We start from the raw sequence: 16,427 nt of genomic DNA on the forward strand, positions 1-16,427 counted from the left end.
GCCCCCAAGTGTAGTGTGCAAGAAGTTCATAAATTACGCATGACGCCTGTTTGCCAGGTTTTCATCACGGTACTTGCCCAAGGCGCCTGTTTGCCAGGTTTTCACCAGTGGACGAATTATTTTTCTTTATTTTTTTTTGGTCACTTTTTTTCCTTTTTTGCATTTTGACTTTTTTAGAAGAAGATGGACACATGATAGGGGATGGAAGAAGGACTCAAGCGTCTTTTTGTTTGGATAGTAGCCTTGAAAAGAATGGACCATGACCTTTAAAAGTATGCTCAAAGACGTTGGTAGGATAAGGACATGGACAATGAGATGAAACTAAGGCAATGATTTATGCAAAGGATTGGACGAGAGGGATGGAAGGATGGAAAATATGCATTGGATAATGGATAGGGTACTGGAAGAGTTGGCCTTGAGTGGATGGAAATGTTGGCAAGATCGACATTGGCACACACCTTGAGGGGTGATGGACTGATGGAGGAAAGACGTATTTTGGATATTGAGATTTGGATGGGGGAATAGCCTGGGATTTTGGGACATAAGGGCCCAAAATGGAAGAAGGAGGTGGTGGAGAAATAGACTTGGAAAATTTGGATGGAGGAACAACAATTTTAGATGCCAAGTTTGATGTTTCTCTTTGGGCTTCAAGGAGCTTCTTGGGAATCCACATGGTTTTTGATGTTTCATGCTTTTGTGGTTCCTTGGAGTGCATTGCTTGCACAAGGGATTTAGGAACCCATATATATTTTGACTTTGCTTGATTTTGCTCAGTGGGCCTTTGTGGCCTTTTGTATTTTTCTTTTTCTTTATAAATCATATTGTTCTTTGTTTTGACATGCCGATTAGATTGGACATGTTGATCCTTGAATACATGTGGATTTTTAGACTTATGACTTTTATACTTGGCATCCAAATTGCTTGGAGGAGGAAATGAATGTCGGTGTGGATGGGAATGATATGGAGGCATGTGGGATGGATGGAAGGTTCTCCAAGATGTGTGCCTTTGTTGATGTTGCATAGGAGATGGAGGGATATAGGGACCTAGAATGGATGGAAGCGATGATGGGGAAGGTGGACATTTGGATTTTGACTTTGAAGGGATACCAATGCCTTGAGTGTGAGCTTTGTAGCCATGACCATTAAGATCTTCTTTAACATGAAGGGATTCTTGCTTATGGAGATCTACCCCTTTGCCTTTATCAATATTTTGACTAATAGGATACTCTTTTCTTTGGGAAGAAGACGAGAGTCCATTATGAGGTGGATGTGATATGAGAGAAATAAGGAGATCTTGAAGTGGATCGGATTGCACCAAAGTGGAAGAACCCATTATGCATGTAGGGGGTTCATGAACATCTTGCACTGACACGTTAGAATCATGAGGGGTATCAGGATCATGAGGGGGACTAGGAGTGTGTAGTGGACATGGCTCAATGACAGGCTCTTCAAGAGATAGAATGGGGGGAATAATGGGATCGTCAAAAGAAATACGATCTTGGAGTGGATATGCAGGATTAGGACGTGGAGATGGAGGGACAAGTGGATCTTGTGGAGGATCTGAAGGAATGATTTGATCTTGACAAGGAGGAAGATCATTGGAATCCTCTTCAAAGATGCTTTGCTCTTGACTTTCAATGGGATCATCGGAAAGAATGGAAGGGATATCTGGAATGTCAATGGGATTTGAAAGGACATTTTGTTCATGAAATGGAAGGGGGTCATTTGGGATTGGATGAACTAGAATATCTTGATCTTGCTCGAGGAATGGAGTGTCAATAGGACTTTGGATAGGATGGACAAGAATAGGGGAATCATCATGAGTTTCTAGGAACATGGGGTCTTGGTCAACAATTGGATGGGATGATAAGGTTTTAGGATCTTGATCTTGATTTTCTTTAGGACACGTATCTTCATGCTCTAAATTATCCATTATCCAATGCATATTTTCCATCCTTCCATCCCTCTCGTCCAATCCTTTGCATAAATCATTGCCTTAGTTTCATCTCATTGTCCATGTCCTTATCCTACCAACGTCTTTGAGCATACTTTTAAAGGTCATGGTCCATTCTTTTCAAGGCTACTATCCAAACAAAAAGACGCTTGAGTCCTTCTTCCATCCCCTATCATGTGTCCATCTTCTTCTAAAAAAGTCAAAATGCAAAAAAGGAAAAAAAGTGACCAAAAAAAAAAAAAAAGACAAAAAAAAAGAAGAAAAAAGCAAAAAAATAATTCGTTCACTGGTGAAAACCTGGCAAACAGGCGCCTTGGGCAAGTACCATGATGAAAACCTGGCAAACAGGCGTCATGCGTAATTTATGAACTTCTTGCACACCACACTTGGGGGCAGGTTTCCTCCTTCATATCCTTTTGTCCTTCATTGTTCCATTATCCTATCAAACCCCTGTCATTACCCTTCATATCCTATTGTCCCTCATGTCCAATTTCCTCTTTCCACCTTTGATCTTGACAAGGCTGAGAATAATCATGAGCATCACGCATCTTTTTTGCAGCTTTCAGTCTATCATAGCTTTTGGTCATTTATCCATTTGCTTATTATCACCTTTCATCCATATTCCCTAGCTTATTGCGACTTTCTACCACTATCCCTTAGCCTACCCCGACCTTCAGTCCATGTCCTTTATCCATTCTTGGTCTTGCTTATCCTATCCATATCTTATCGCTATCCATACACTCTTTTTGTCCCTTGATCTTGATCTAACATAAGGACACAAAATTTAAACATATTTTTCAAAAACCTCTTGACATGTCACTGCTTTACATTGTCATATCTAGTCTCTTGTCCCATCACACAATAGCTCTTGGAAATTGCATCTGCATTGTCTCCATAATAAAAGGCCTTTGTCTTCCTTTTATCCACCATCACTGCAGCAAGCCTATTTATTCACCTGTCATATTCCTTTCCTTGCTAGACACTAGGGGCAAAATCTTTAAAAAAGTCTTAAAAATTGAAAAAAGTCCTGAAAAAAAGTCTTTAAAATTGAAAAAAGTCTTGAAAAAAGTCTTAAAAATTGAAAAATGTCCTGAAAAAAGTCTCATAAAAATCCAAAAAATGTCCTGAAATAATTCATAAAAATTGAAAAATGTCCTGAAAAAATTCATAAAAAATCAAAAAATTGTCCTGAAAAAAGATCATAAAAAAATCGAATAATGTCCTGAAAAATATCAAAAAAAATCAAATAATGTCCTGAAAAAATTCATAAAAATCGAAAAATGTCCTGAAAAAATCTCTAAAAATCATATAAAGTCCTGAAAAAAAAAGAAGAAAAAAACACAAAACAATTGTAAAAATCCAAAAACAAGCAAAACAAAAAAATAAATAACCCCTGCGCATAAGATAGATCACTGAGTATACATCCAATGACTCGCAATCATACGCTATGCTTTAATGAAATCATGCTTTAACCAGATGAACTTTTTCAATCCAAATCAAACATTCAACCTGATCAAAATTGTCTTATCAATCAAATATCAACATCAAAATCACTTGTCCTTGTTCCTATTATCATGGGTCTTATACAGGGTGTGGTATACTCGAAACCAGACTGTGTCCTGTCTTAGACGGGGTACCGCATTTCCTGAAACCAGACAGCATGATCGTCCTATCAGCACGTTCAACTTTTGACAATAAAGATCAAGATGTTTGTTTGATTTGTTTGAATTTGCGCATTTTATCTTTTTCTTGATTTATCTTCGATCATGTTCTTATGTTGCTCGATGATGTCACTGAGTGATTTAGAGTGATCGGGATGGCTCATGATCCTTTTCTTTTTTTGATTATGATTGTCGTTTGTCTGTGCTGTGTCTGTCTTTCGCAAATCGGGTTGCATTTCAGCTCTGGCCTTCAATGCCATGATGCTACGCATCCATTTTGCTACATTAATTGAGTGATGCTTTTGTACTATTTTTCTACACATTTGTACAATCTAGGTGTGCTTTTGTTCAATATCATTCTTTTTTATAAAACTTCCAAATCAGACACACAATCATGACTTCACACCTATAAAATAAGAAACTTTTGGACAAACTAGACTTGAAACGACACTTGGAAACAAACTTCAAACTTGCAAACTTGAAATTTATACTTGACGACCACACAATTAAAACATAAGAAAAACTTGGAGGTAAGTCCAGAGGAATTTAAGTGTGGAATGCCTTCACATTTACTATCTCTAGAGGAATCTCAAAATATTTTGTTTTCATCTTCAAAGGTGTTGATAAAAGATCTTCATCAAGTTGCTATATTGGAAGACATATATGAATTTGTACAATGTACCAAAGGGATGCAAGTAATTAAAATGGTCATTGATTCAAATCCTAATTATTATTATCTTCAGTCTCTACTTACCAAGGGTGACAAGTTACCTCTAGTTTTACTCTCCCTATCCACAAGGAACAAGATCTCATGTATTTTAGTACATCTAGCCAAACAAATTTAGTTAGTGTGTCCATCCCAAGCATACCATTGTTTGACATACTGACTCTGGAATATAACACCACATTTCAATGACAATCATATAGAGAAACACATGATCAATTTTATGAGCCTATTTTAATGACTCTTTTATTTGGCTTGATAGAATTTTATACTCTAGTTACTGCAAATTTTTACTCTAAAACCATGATACTTTCTAACCGATAAGACTATTTTATAAGTACTAAAGTATGCCATCTTATGAATTATAGATAGTATACATTTCCACAGTTATATGTGAAAATGTGTTATAATTTTATGGTTATCATTATGAAGAGTGTTTTTGTGTACTAATATGTTATTGTAGAAAAAATAGTTGAAACTCCCTTTGTGGGTTGCTTGTTGTTGTTTGAGTAGAGCCAACAACAATTCTTGCAGTCAACCCAATAATCTCTTGACTATATTTCTTTGTGATCTTCTATGGTTTGTCTAGGTATAGGAATTTATCATGTAGGTGGCTTAGAAACAGGCGGACTCACTCATGTTCTTGGGTGAATTCCAAGAAATACTTAAAGACATCAAGCTTCTTCTCTGCAACCCTTGCATATTCTGGTTTATACTCATTATTTCTCTTCAAGAGCTCTCCTCGGAGTGGCTCAAAGCTATTGTGGTTGATTTCCTCCAATGATGCATGTAAATATCTCTCGATATTTTATTGTCAGACGTGTTTGAAGGGCTTTGTTAGGAAATTTGGAAAATATAAGTTGTGGTTTGGTGGAGGCATCTATTAAGGTTAGAGAAAGCCATGGCAGGTGGATTTAGCTAGATTGAGCAAATTGGGCACCAGGGCTTGTATATTCAAGATAGAAAGCTTAAGGCATAAGAAGATTTAATTTAAAATGAAAATTCATATGAAGTAGAGCCTAATCTTTTAGGAGATCGCACGCAGGGTTGCCAGAGGTCAAAGCTAATCTTGCGCAGGATTGATTTGGGTTAAAATGAATTGCGGTGTTTTTTTTTTTTTTTTTTAAGTAATGCCCGTGTTCGTTGAAATTTCGATGAACACAGACACTTTTTTTTCAAAAAAAACAAATTTCCTTAGTAATGCCTTCTCCGTCGAAACCAAATGTGAAATTATTGTCGGAATTCCGATGACTTCGGGCATTTTAAAAAATAAAATAAAAAATTTGGTCACAATATACCTTCTCTGTTGGAAACTTCCGTCAAAATTTTAGGCCAAATGTATTACAGTACCTCTGATATCTGGAGCAAAATCCTTGATCTCTGGAGTATTGATTGGGTCTTTCCTGAGAAGGTGGAAGACTTTTTTACTCAATGGAAGTGCCCCTTTTCTAACCCCATTTTGAAAAATCTTTGGTCTTTGTTATTGCCTTTTGTGTCTTGGCAGGTGTGGAAAGAAAGAAACAATTGTATATTCAACAATGTGACTTGTTCTTCTAAGATTATTTTTGAGAAAATTTGTAGTGCTGCTACAGAGAACTTGAACCTGTCTATTGGTGATGCTGGGCCTATTTATTCATCCTATGTCAAGGATGAGGATAATATTGTTGCTAGGAAATAGGGACTTCAAGTTGACATCAGTAACTACAAAGTTAAAAAGAGCAGTGATGATATTATCTTGTACTACCCTCCGGAAGGATGGATGAAAATTAACTTTGATAGTGTTGCCAAGGGGAAACTTGGTAGGGCGGGATGTGGGGGTGTTATAAGAGATTCTAATGGGATTTGTGTTTCTTCTATCGCTTCTCCTTTGGGGATTCAGTCCAATCACATAGCAGAGGCCATGGGAGTTTTGGAAATCCTCAAAGTTGCTAGACAATTAAAAATTAATAAAGTTTGGATTGAAGGGGACTCATTAAATATTATTAGATGTCTCAAAAGACTAGACAAGCCCTCTTGGAATATTAAGAATATCATTCTTAATCCCTTAAGATTATTGATGACTTTGAGGAATGTATTATAACTCATATTTTTAGAGAAGCCAACAGGTGTGTGGACTTCTTTGCTAACTTTGGAGTTAGCTCTATTGCCTCTTTTTCGTGGAAAAATGAAGGATCATTACCTTTTGAGGTGAAGGGGCACTTATTGTTTTATCTAATTAATGGTATCAATTCTTCCTTATCTAAGAATGATTACACTTAACGAGAGAAGGAATGAAAATTATTATTTCGATAGGGGGAAGCTTTTGGGCGGGATGATCTGGCTCTTTTCGCACGCTTTCTGGCTTGTTTTATCCGCTGAGTCTCTTAACGTTCATTTCCCCTGTCAAGGTTTTTAGTTTGTGATTGTGATTGATATCTTTGGTTGGTCATCACCATGTGAGGCAATATCAATAGGATCGAACCCCTGAGTTGCCAGGCTTGGAAGAAGGAAAAGAAAATTTGGAGGAGGCCGCAAAAGGGAGGAGTGGCTAGTTTCATGGAGAAGCTGCATGGTAAGAAGGATCATGCCTCCAAAGCCTTTGTTAAGGGATGGTCTAAGAAGAAAGTCACCCTGTTCAGCCAAACTATCAAATTGGATGAGGAGTTAATTGCGGAGGTGACGGGTATGTCCATGGAAGGCGTGAAGTTCTTTAGGGATCAAAAGCTATCTGATAGTGCCATGTAGACCTTCCCTAAATCTGACGTGGAGAGGAATAATCTAGTAAAGCTAAACAAATCTTACTTTACCCCTCTTCAAATTACACCTTTTTGGAGGAAAATGCTTAAGGCAATTATGGACTATGTTACTGTCGATGGTAGGTTTACAAAAATCTACAACTATCATTTTGTCCTTTTAAACCATTTTCGCCATGGCATTAAGATTTTTGTCCCTTATTGTCTCGCTTGTTCTCTGAATGGTAATGTGTCGGATTTTATTAAAAATCCTAAAGCTAGTCCTCTTGCCCGTCAAGGTCTTATCCTCCTGATTTATGAGTGTTGTAAGGTCGGGGCTAAGCAAATTCAAAATGACTTTGGTGATGATAAGGAGTATGAACCAAGTGATGACCCTGGGGAGTCCGACTTTGAGGAGGAGGAGAATGCCAGTTCACCTCCTAGGTCAGGGGCTAATTCCATGGATCATATGTCTAATCCTGAGGAGGAGGGTAAGTTATCTCCGCATGAGTATGAAGACCATGATTTTGAGTCGATGGATTTAGACTCAGAGGATTTACAAGACAAGCCGAAAACCATGATTGACATATTGGGCACTGCTATGAGCTCCTCGGTTGATCTTTATCATTTCAACAAGTGGACTTTCCATGAAATTAAGACTCTAAACTTAAAAACAAGAGCCACAAATGCCAAAATTGAAGAGGGCGAACTTAAGCAGCACAAAGATAGGCAAATGGCGAATAATAAGAGGGTGGCTCAGGATACAGAAGAGTATGCTACTTGGACTGTGGGGGAACAAAGTATGATGTTAGAGATTTTAAAGAAGAATGGTGAGGTAGTTGAACTTTTAAAGAGCGGAAATGATTAGAAGAATAATGAGATCAGCCAGAAGATGATGCAAATTGAGGAAGGCATGAAGAAAATTATGGAGAATAGTGCTGCTATGATGAAAGTTTCTGCGGTCAATATGAATGCTCTGGTTTCCAAGCTGGAGAGAATTCATAATGAGAAGAATTTTGTGGATTTGGAAAATGAAGCTGGGGCCTCGAGCTTAAAGATGACTCCTCGCATTACTAGGAGAACAAGACAGAGCACTAAACCAGTGGAAGAGTCTCTTCCATAGGATCTGTTGGACCTTAAGGAAGCTGCTAAGGCTATGCTACTGCTTGAGAAGGAGGCCTCCCAGGCTTTAGACATTTTTAAGTAGGTGGTCTGTGTTTTCTATTTTTGCCAGCATCTCGCTGGCCTTTTGCTGGTCTTTCTGTGGCTGCTAGGTTGTATTGCTTTTGGATTGCAGCCAATTTTGTTTCTCAGTCCTAAGTTCTTTTATGATACTCTATTGCTTTATCTTTAACTCTTTGATGTAAGGGGTTTCAAGTCCCCTCAAAACCTGATTTTGCATAATAAAAAACTAGTCTGGGTAGGAGATATTTGAAATGGCTATGCCAATTTTATAATCGATTATGTAACCATTATTAGTATTAATAAAAATACTACAACTTTAACTGATAGAAAAATTATATTAATTCTATAACATAACATTTATGTAAATAATTAGAATTAAAGTAGTTTATACTTTTCAAAACATTAGTTAATATTTTTTTCAATCTTATCATGTATATTTTATTTATTAAAAATATCTTTTGAAAGTCTTATTATGATATTGTATATGTTGAAGATTAAATTCTATATTATAAATGATAAAATTTATCAATTTGTAGAAGTTGAGAGTATTGTTTTTTTTAATAACATAGTTACACTAATTTTATTCAAAGTGTGTTTATTTTTATTAATCTTATATTCATGTAGTGATATTGATATGTTCAATATTCAATTTGCTATTGAAAATTAATACTAAAATTACATATTTACATTTAGGACAACGCTAAATTCAAAACCAAGACAACACTCAAAAAATTCCCAAGCCGATCCCAGCGAAATGTTTTTTCCACACTTTTCTGTGACAAATTGAAAATCTAACCATCAAGGTATGCCTTTGCTTCGAAGCTGTTTAATTTTAGGCTTCTTCGATTACTGTATTTATATCGTATGTTTTACTGGAATTGAGAGTTGCGGGGGATCTTTTGATTCTGTTTTACATGGAATGATTTATAATTTTTCTTTCATCTAAAAAATGAACAATGGAAGTTTTATTGTAACCGCTGGATTAGGTGCGCTTTGTCAAATTTCGATATAATGCGTACGATTAACTATAGTTAATATGGTTGTGAGTTGCCAACGATTCTAATGTTCATAATTACAGACGTTTCATGTAGCTTTGATTTGTGAAATAGAATTCTGAAATTTTGACAATGCCGTGTAGTATGAATTACATTGGTAAGCCGTGTTATTTGACATGACAGGAGAGCTTAGGGTTGTTGCGTCTCCGTTTGATTTTAAGGGTTATAATGTTCTGTTAGGGTTTATAAACCAAAAAAGTTAGGGTTGCAAGCACATTAAATTGAATTTTGAGGCTCTGGGCATGTTGATGTCAGGGTGTGCTCTGTTTCATATTGTCTTTCATCTGGGGAGTATGCATCTTTACTTAATTGAATTGCACCTTTGAATGTGAACATTGAAGAAGTATGTGTGTGATGTTTTAAAGCAGAGCTTAGTACTGCTGAATGTTTTTTGTAGGAATTGTTTTGGTATATAAAGAATTGACATATTGTTTTCTGGAAATCCAGAAACAAAATGCTCACCTATGGAAACTTGAAAAATCTTATCAATCTTTTGGTGGTTGGAGACATCCAATGTGATGATCTAGCAATCATGTATTTATTTATTTTTGCTTTGTGAATCTTCGGTGAGGTTATGGGTCACCTTTTTATGCAGTGTTGGATATGCTGCTGAAATTATGGGCTACCTAATTGTGGGGTTGGGATTTGAATTGTCATGATTGTACCCCACTACCATTGTACCACCACAACCAGAGTTGCTGGAACCTTCCACCCTCCTCAGATATATATATTCTTGTACTAGACATGAATATGGCTCAGATACCATACCTACGCACATCCAAATACAAGCCTGTAACTGGGCTGTATTGTACCAGGCTATTGGAGTTGTATCTGATTTAGGTTTATACAAGAACATCAAAAAGCTATTCTAAAAAAATATATAGCTAGACTAAAGTTGGCCTGATGGTGAATATGTGTGTTCTCCGTAGAGTAGAGTGATATCTGTGTCCATCTTAGGTATCATGTCCGTTTCCACGTATTGCTTATGACAACCTCTTGGACATTTCAATTCATTTATTGTTCAAATGTTAATTGGGGCAATTTGAAGTTGTCGATGCTTATTTGATCAGCAATCTCTCACATAGTATCTTATAACTTCATTGCCCTTCCTTGTACTTGTGCAAGACATTCACGGCATTATTGCACTTGCTAGACAAAAATTTGAGCAACCACATTTAGATTATGAGTGATTTACAGTGGAGACATTCTTTCAATATTGGAGAAATAGGATTCTCTTATGGATGGTTTGTTATTGCAGCACTCTGAAAACAAAATAATATTTAGTCTGTTTGCATGAGGACAGTCATGAAGTAGTAACATATAGAAGCGGCAATGATAACATTTATTTTTGATCTTTCTATCCAACATCGATTTATAACAGTAGTTTATGTTGTTAGAACTCATTTCTAAGTGTGAATGGAGTCATAATTCTTGTTAAGAAGTGCTGTCAGTGAAATGCACAGTGTAGTGTTTGTTACACATACTGCAACATTGGAAGCATTGTCTTCTTTAATGACCACTATCATTTCTTTTTTATAGTCATCTTTAAGATATTGTCTCACAACACTTGGCATGTTATATGTACATTGGATTATTGCTAGTCCAATCTTTCCCACTTTATGGTAACTGAACATTTTTATTTTACTGGTATACAGGTGAAGTAGAAGCTAACTCTGCAAATATTGCTTTTTCTCGAAGATTCTATTTTTTTGCTTCTCAATAAGCACTTCTCTCTTTCAAAGTTTAAACATAATGGGGAACGAGGATGATGGTGACTATATTTTCTATGGCACACCGATTATGAGAGAAGAGGAATTGCAAGTTCGGAAGCGGAAGAATTCTTTGGACACAGGACAAGTCCGTAGGCTTCCACCGTGGAAACAAGAGGTCTGTATAATGCTTTTAACATTATTTTGGGCTTCATTGGCCAAAGGCCCAAAAGCTTTGAGATTTTTTTGAGTAAATCAATTCTGTGTTATGTGCTGACCATTTTTGTGCCTGTTGAATGTTTCAATGAAAACAGTTAATTATGACTAATATGCAGCAGATTACTGTTTGTCTTTCTAGTCTATAAGGTTTAAGGAATAGCAGCTTTCCTTGAATCTTGATTATCTGAAGTTCCCCTATGAATAGATTGATGGCATCATTTTTAAAAATTATTGCATATTCATTTGTGGGCTACCGTAATCTTGTTTTTCTTTCTTAGCCAGCAATTCTTTTTATCCTATGTTTCTTCACATACCTTTATTAGTCACATCTCTCCTGGTTAGGCTTCAGATATGCAATTACTCATGTGCATATTTCAGTAAGCTTTCATTTGTTCATGGTTCATTTTTAGTCATAGATTTGATGATTGCTATGTTGAGAGTTAGGGTTTCAAACCTAAGGAGGAACAGAAAGAGAATATCTGTGGATAATGTATCACAAGAGCAGTAGAAGTGGAGAAATGTTTTGTCTTGGAATACCCAGCTTATAATGAAATTGGGGTCAGATATGTGGAGACCTTAAATTTGACCCCATGTTGGAATTTTTGAAAGATGAGAATAAAGAATATGGTAGGTTTTCTTCTCCAATGCAGTAGAAGAAGATCCAGAGTTCAGAATGAAGCAACTATGTCTTAGATTCTAGCATCTTTTGGTGGCCAATACAGCTGTATTATTTCTGTTTCCATAGATCATTGTGTCTTGTGGGTTTAATCAAAGTTTATTGATTTTATTTCTTTTGTTTTGGCAAGGTAAAGTTGTAATATATCAAAAAAGAGAGGAAAAATACCTCTAGTACATCACAAAGGTAAGCCAACCTAAGAGATCATGCCATCACAAGACACACCCAGCAACTAAGGACAAGAGGAACCAGGTCTGCACCTCTTTTTTTATTAATTACATAAAATAAAAGAAACACGAATAGGTATAAATCAGGTCAGATTGTGATTTACCTCATTTATCATTGACAAACCTTGTTCATTACCTTGACCATACAATTGCCTGTCAAACATTTCCTGAATGAAGTTGTGCAGAGCTCTCAGGTTTTTAAAAGTGACTTATACTACATCTGATGTATTTAACATCATTATGAGCTTGGCCTCTTGAATTGGATGAAGGAAAGAGAAGAAGTTTGCTGTGACTCAAGAAGGAAACATCCATAGGTCTGTACAAATCCCCAATGTAAACCCATTGATCATGCCTTCCTTCCAGGAAAAAAGTATGATCATGGGAAGCAACCAAATGATAGCTGATCCTGGCAGGAATGTTTTCTCAGTGTACATTAAGGAAGAGAGGAAAAACATAAACCCAACTTTAAATATGAAGAAAATTTCAAACCCTAGCGACTTATTTCTTAATGTTAGAAAACATTAAATCTATCACACAATAATTGAAAACTTCAAATGTGGAAGCATACACAGGTAATTAAACCTTCAAATCAGTCATGCCTTCAAAAACTTACAAGGTAACCTCCACAATTGATATTACTCTCAGCTGCATGGAAATTCACTGTAATCAGTATGTTTTTAATCTTTCTATCTTGCTTCTATCTTTATACTAATTTAGCTAAAAATCTAATCTTCCAAAAATCAGGTTTATTTACAGAAGGCATTCTTATCACTTATAAGGACAAGATGGAAGATAAGTCTAAATCACTAAAGAATAATTACATTTTAGACTGTTTAAACTTTAGATAATTATATTTTAGACTTATTTAGCTTACTTTAATTCTTAAAAATGAAATACAAAATAGACTAACTCAAACCACTTAAACTTTTTCCCTGCATGTTCGCACCGAACGTATGTGGAAGTTCATGTCCAAGCTAAAACTTTAGCATAATAAAGGAGGAAACCTTATGTTATAACATTTCACAAGCACTGATGACATCTTACCCTCGATTATCTAACCATACTCCCATACAGAAAGCTCCAAATTGCTTTACACTCATGTCACTGCCATTGGTAGGGAAACAGGATTATAAGATAACACTTTCAAGAATAAAATAGTCTTTTTGTGAGCTAATCAGAAGCTGAAGACATGACGTCAAATATATGAGTGGTGTGCTATGTAAACAAGAAATTTATAATGTCTAGGGCAGCTCCTTTCTAATAACTTTTCCAACAGTAACCCCTAGATTACATTGACTCTTCTTCTTTACCTTTAACTGATTGCTTGGATTCCAACATTAGCCCCATGAAACTTAAATTTATAAATAAAATTATCATCAAAATCACACCTTCTTTGATTGTAGAGATTGCCTCTCTTTTGAGATATGATCTTTTTAAGCTTTGCATAATTCTTGTCATTCTCCTACAAACCAAAATAGCTTTTTTTCTCTGTCGAGAGCCTCTTAATTGGCTAACCAATCTACTGCCTTGTTACATTCCCTATTAAAATGAACAAAGTGAATGACATCAAAATCCCCCCAGTCAACTATTGTAGGGTCTAGAATGATGGTGCTAAGGACAACCCAATAACCTAGCTAGCATGGAATGAATGTGCAATATAAAACACAGTAAACTATTACACATTTATAAGATGAAGAGGTAGGAGAATAATTTTCTTCTATTCAATGAAATTGCACAGTTATGGTACATATATATACGAAAAATTGAGAAGGATGGAATGAGAATTCTCTTTTTCATAAAACTAGGTTTAAACACTTCCTATTTGAATTGCCTAACTAGAATTTACTAAACTATGGTGTCTTATCTATGGCATTCAACCTTAGGGACCAGTTACATAAATGTATATACAATCACAAGAAAAGATAGTTACAAACGAGGGAGATTAGAAAATGGTCAATGGTTTGCCATCCTGTTCATGTGATGGTTTTTCTCCCAATTAGATGATGCAAGGGTAATGTTGTGACGTTTTCACACATCACACCATTTTAAATGGGGACCCTGTTGACGTGTATTTCATACACAATCATACACAGAATAAAATACCAATAGGTATCTTATCCTCTCTTGAGAAAATAGTCTCTAACTGCTGAAGATCTGCAAAAAAGGATCAGTTAGATGGACTCCAAGGTTCTTTTAGTGGGGTCTCCACGTGTGGACAAGCTTTTTTAGTGGTATGATGTGATTTGCTGTTTCCTCCAAGGGGTCTTACGTATTCAAAGCTCGAAGATTTTACTAAACTAAAAAGGAACTTTCAAAAAATAGCAAAAGGATAGGGTTTAAGGAAGTCTAATCTAGCCTAACTCTATGAACGACCTAGCATGAATGAGATTTGGCAAGACTCAACCAACTTCAATTTTGCCATAAGATAACAACTCAATTGAAATTAGTGCGATCTTCTAAGGTAATAATGATGTTCAATGCATCAAAGACCAAGGACACTACTACGAAGGTACATATCCTAGATACGAGAATGCTTGAAGGTTAAGGACTCAAAATGTTCTCCAGTCGACCACGCAAGGCGTTCCTACAATCAGCAAGAAGCTAGTGGTTTGGATTGCGAATCCTACCAAATATCAAATCTCACACTTAGTCTTTCAAATTAACAAACTACTTTGATTGAGCGTGATTCAAGTACATCCAACAACCATGAAGATAACTTAAGAAATTTGCAACAAAACACCATAACTTCAATATTTTATTGATTTCCAAGTCATCATATACAACAATTGCTTGAATTTCTCTCTTCAAGACTCAATCTTGCTACAAAATAAAATTTGCTTCTAACACTAATCTCTCTATTTCACTCTTATCTGACTATTCGACTATTAACTATTACCAAATGAAATGAAAAATGGGGGTATAAATAGCATCCCCAGTTACAATGAAAGGTCCAGATTGAAAGTAAATCAACGGACAAGATCATGACACCTAAACCCTAATTAGGGTTTGTTACAAATGACCTCCTTTTTACTGAACAATATTAAATACATAGCCAAATATTAAATTTGGCACAAAAATCTAGGAGGTATCAACCAATGAGAAATAAGATGTCATGTCATCTGTAACAACTTTTCATCTAGAATCTTATTCCCTTTCCAATTCTCTTTCTTAGCATATGCAATGAATTTTGTCACGATTCCTTCGATTTCTGTGATTGGAATCTCGGGAAGATTCTTGATACTCTCTTCTAAGTGGATGACCTGATCGAATGCATCTAGAAGAGCTGCGTCCCAAGTAGGTTCAAGTTCCTTCGTTCTATCAATCAGGAGCATGGTAGCATACATCTGATCATACTGCTCATCTGTAACATCGGCGTCTTTGCGAAAGATGATCTTGATTCTATCCTCAAATTCTTGTATATCCACATCTGTCTCGACCTCGATCCTTCTGCCAAGAATGGTATGAAGTACCTCAAATACTCTGTCCTGGATCGGATTGATCACCTCCTCAACTTGACCACATCTAACATTGATGTCTTCGAAGAGAACACTCTTTATATGGAGTAAGGTTGACCACTGAAACAAACTGTGAGAATCACCTTCCAAGATCCTCTCTTGCGCTAAAATTCTTCTGGATGTATGTCTTATTACTTTCAAGACAGGGATGACAACGTCCTTGGTATGGGCAAATGCAGCTACTGTTGCCATCAATCTGTGGATTATCTCAAGAACTTGGATAGCCTGATGAATGATCTTCGACATCCTTGTAACAAATTCTATGGCCACTGTATGAGATCTATCCATCCAACTACATGTACGCTGGACCAGGTTCCTGAATCTTTCTGCTTCATTGATCGATTGAAGGGGCAATGCCTGCACTGGTGACCTAACTGGATCCTGACGTCCCAAAGGTTCATTGATGTGACTGAAATATGTCCTCCATGCATCGACCTCTCTCTCAAGCTTTCTATTCTTTTCCACTTCTTCTCTAAGCTTGTCCTTCAATGCTTCAAATGTGTCGGTAGCATCATCCATTGTTTGCTCTGCAGTGGATGGTCCTAACTCAATAGTTTGTATATGATAGTCTTCTGCTAGGATCTCACCCTCATACTTATCTGCTGCCGGTGTAGCTATCTGCAGTTTTCTGGATCCAGTCTCATCTCGAATCATCTTGGACATCTTTGTAGCCTTCTTCTTCTCTGTTATCACATGTGAACGCCCAACAAGGCTCTCTAAATCAATTGCATTGTCCTCGTCCTCTATGACGATCACCTTGGTCAATCTTTCCTTCAACCAATCTGGAATAT

General features: G+C 36.3%; 1 protein-coding gene across 5 annotated transcripts in view; it reads left to right on the top strand.

Moving 5' to 3' along the window:
* The first annotated feature begins 8,905 nt into the window (after nucleotides 1-8,905).
* Nucleotides 8,906-16,427, top strand: part of LOC131034975 (G patch domain-containing protein TGH) — a 188,317-nt gene continuing 180,795 nt past the window's right edge. For 2 of the 5 annotated variants that reach the window (XM_057966593.2, XM_057966598.2), the window contains exons 1-2: nucleotides 9,078-9,221; nucleotides 10,946-11,177. In XM_057966593.2, coding sequence (XP_057822576.1) covers nucleotides 11,043-11,177 — 135 coding nt within the window. In that variant the 5' untranslated portion in view covers nucleotides 9,078-9,221; nucleotides 10,946-11,042. Of the gene's footprint in view, nucleotides 9,039-9,077; nucleotides 9,222-10,945; nucleotides 11,178-16,427 lie in introns of those variants that run through there. The other 3 variants (XM_057966596.2, XM_057966595.2, XM_057966594.1) reach the window with 2 other exon arrangements.

The sequence above is a fragment of the Cryptomeria japonica genome, chromosome 4 (assembly GCF_030272615.1).
Source record: "Cryptomeria japonica chromosome 4, Sugi_1.0, whole genome shotgun sequence".
In the NCBI taxonomy this organism is placed as follows: Eukaryota; Viridiplantae; Streptophyta; class Pinopsida; order Cupressales; family Cupressaceae; genus Cryptomeria; species Cryptomeria japonica.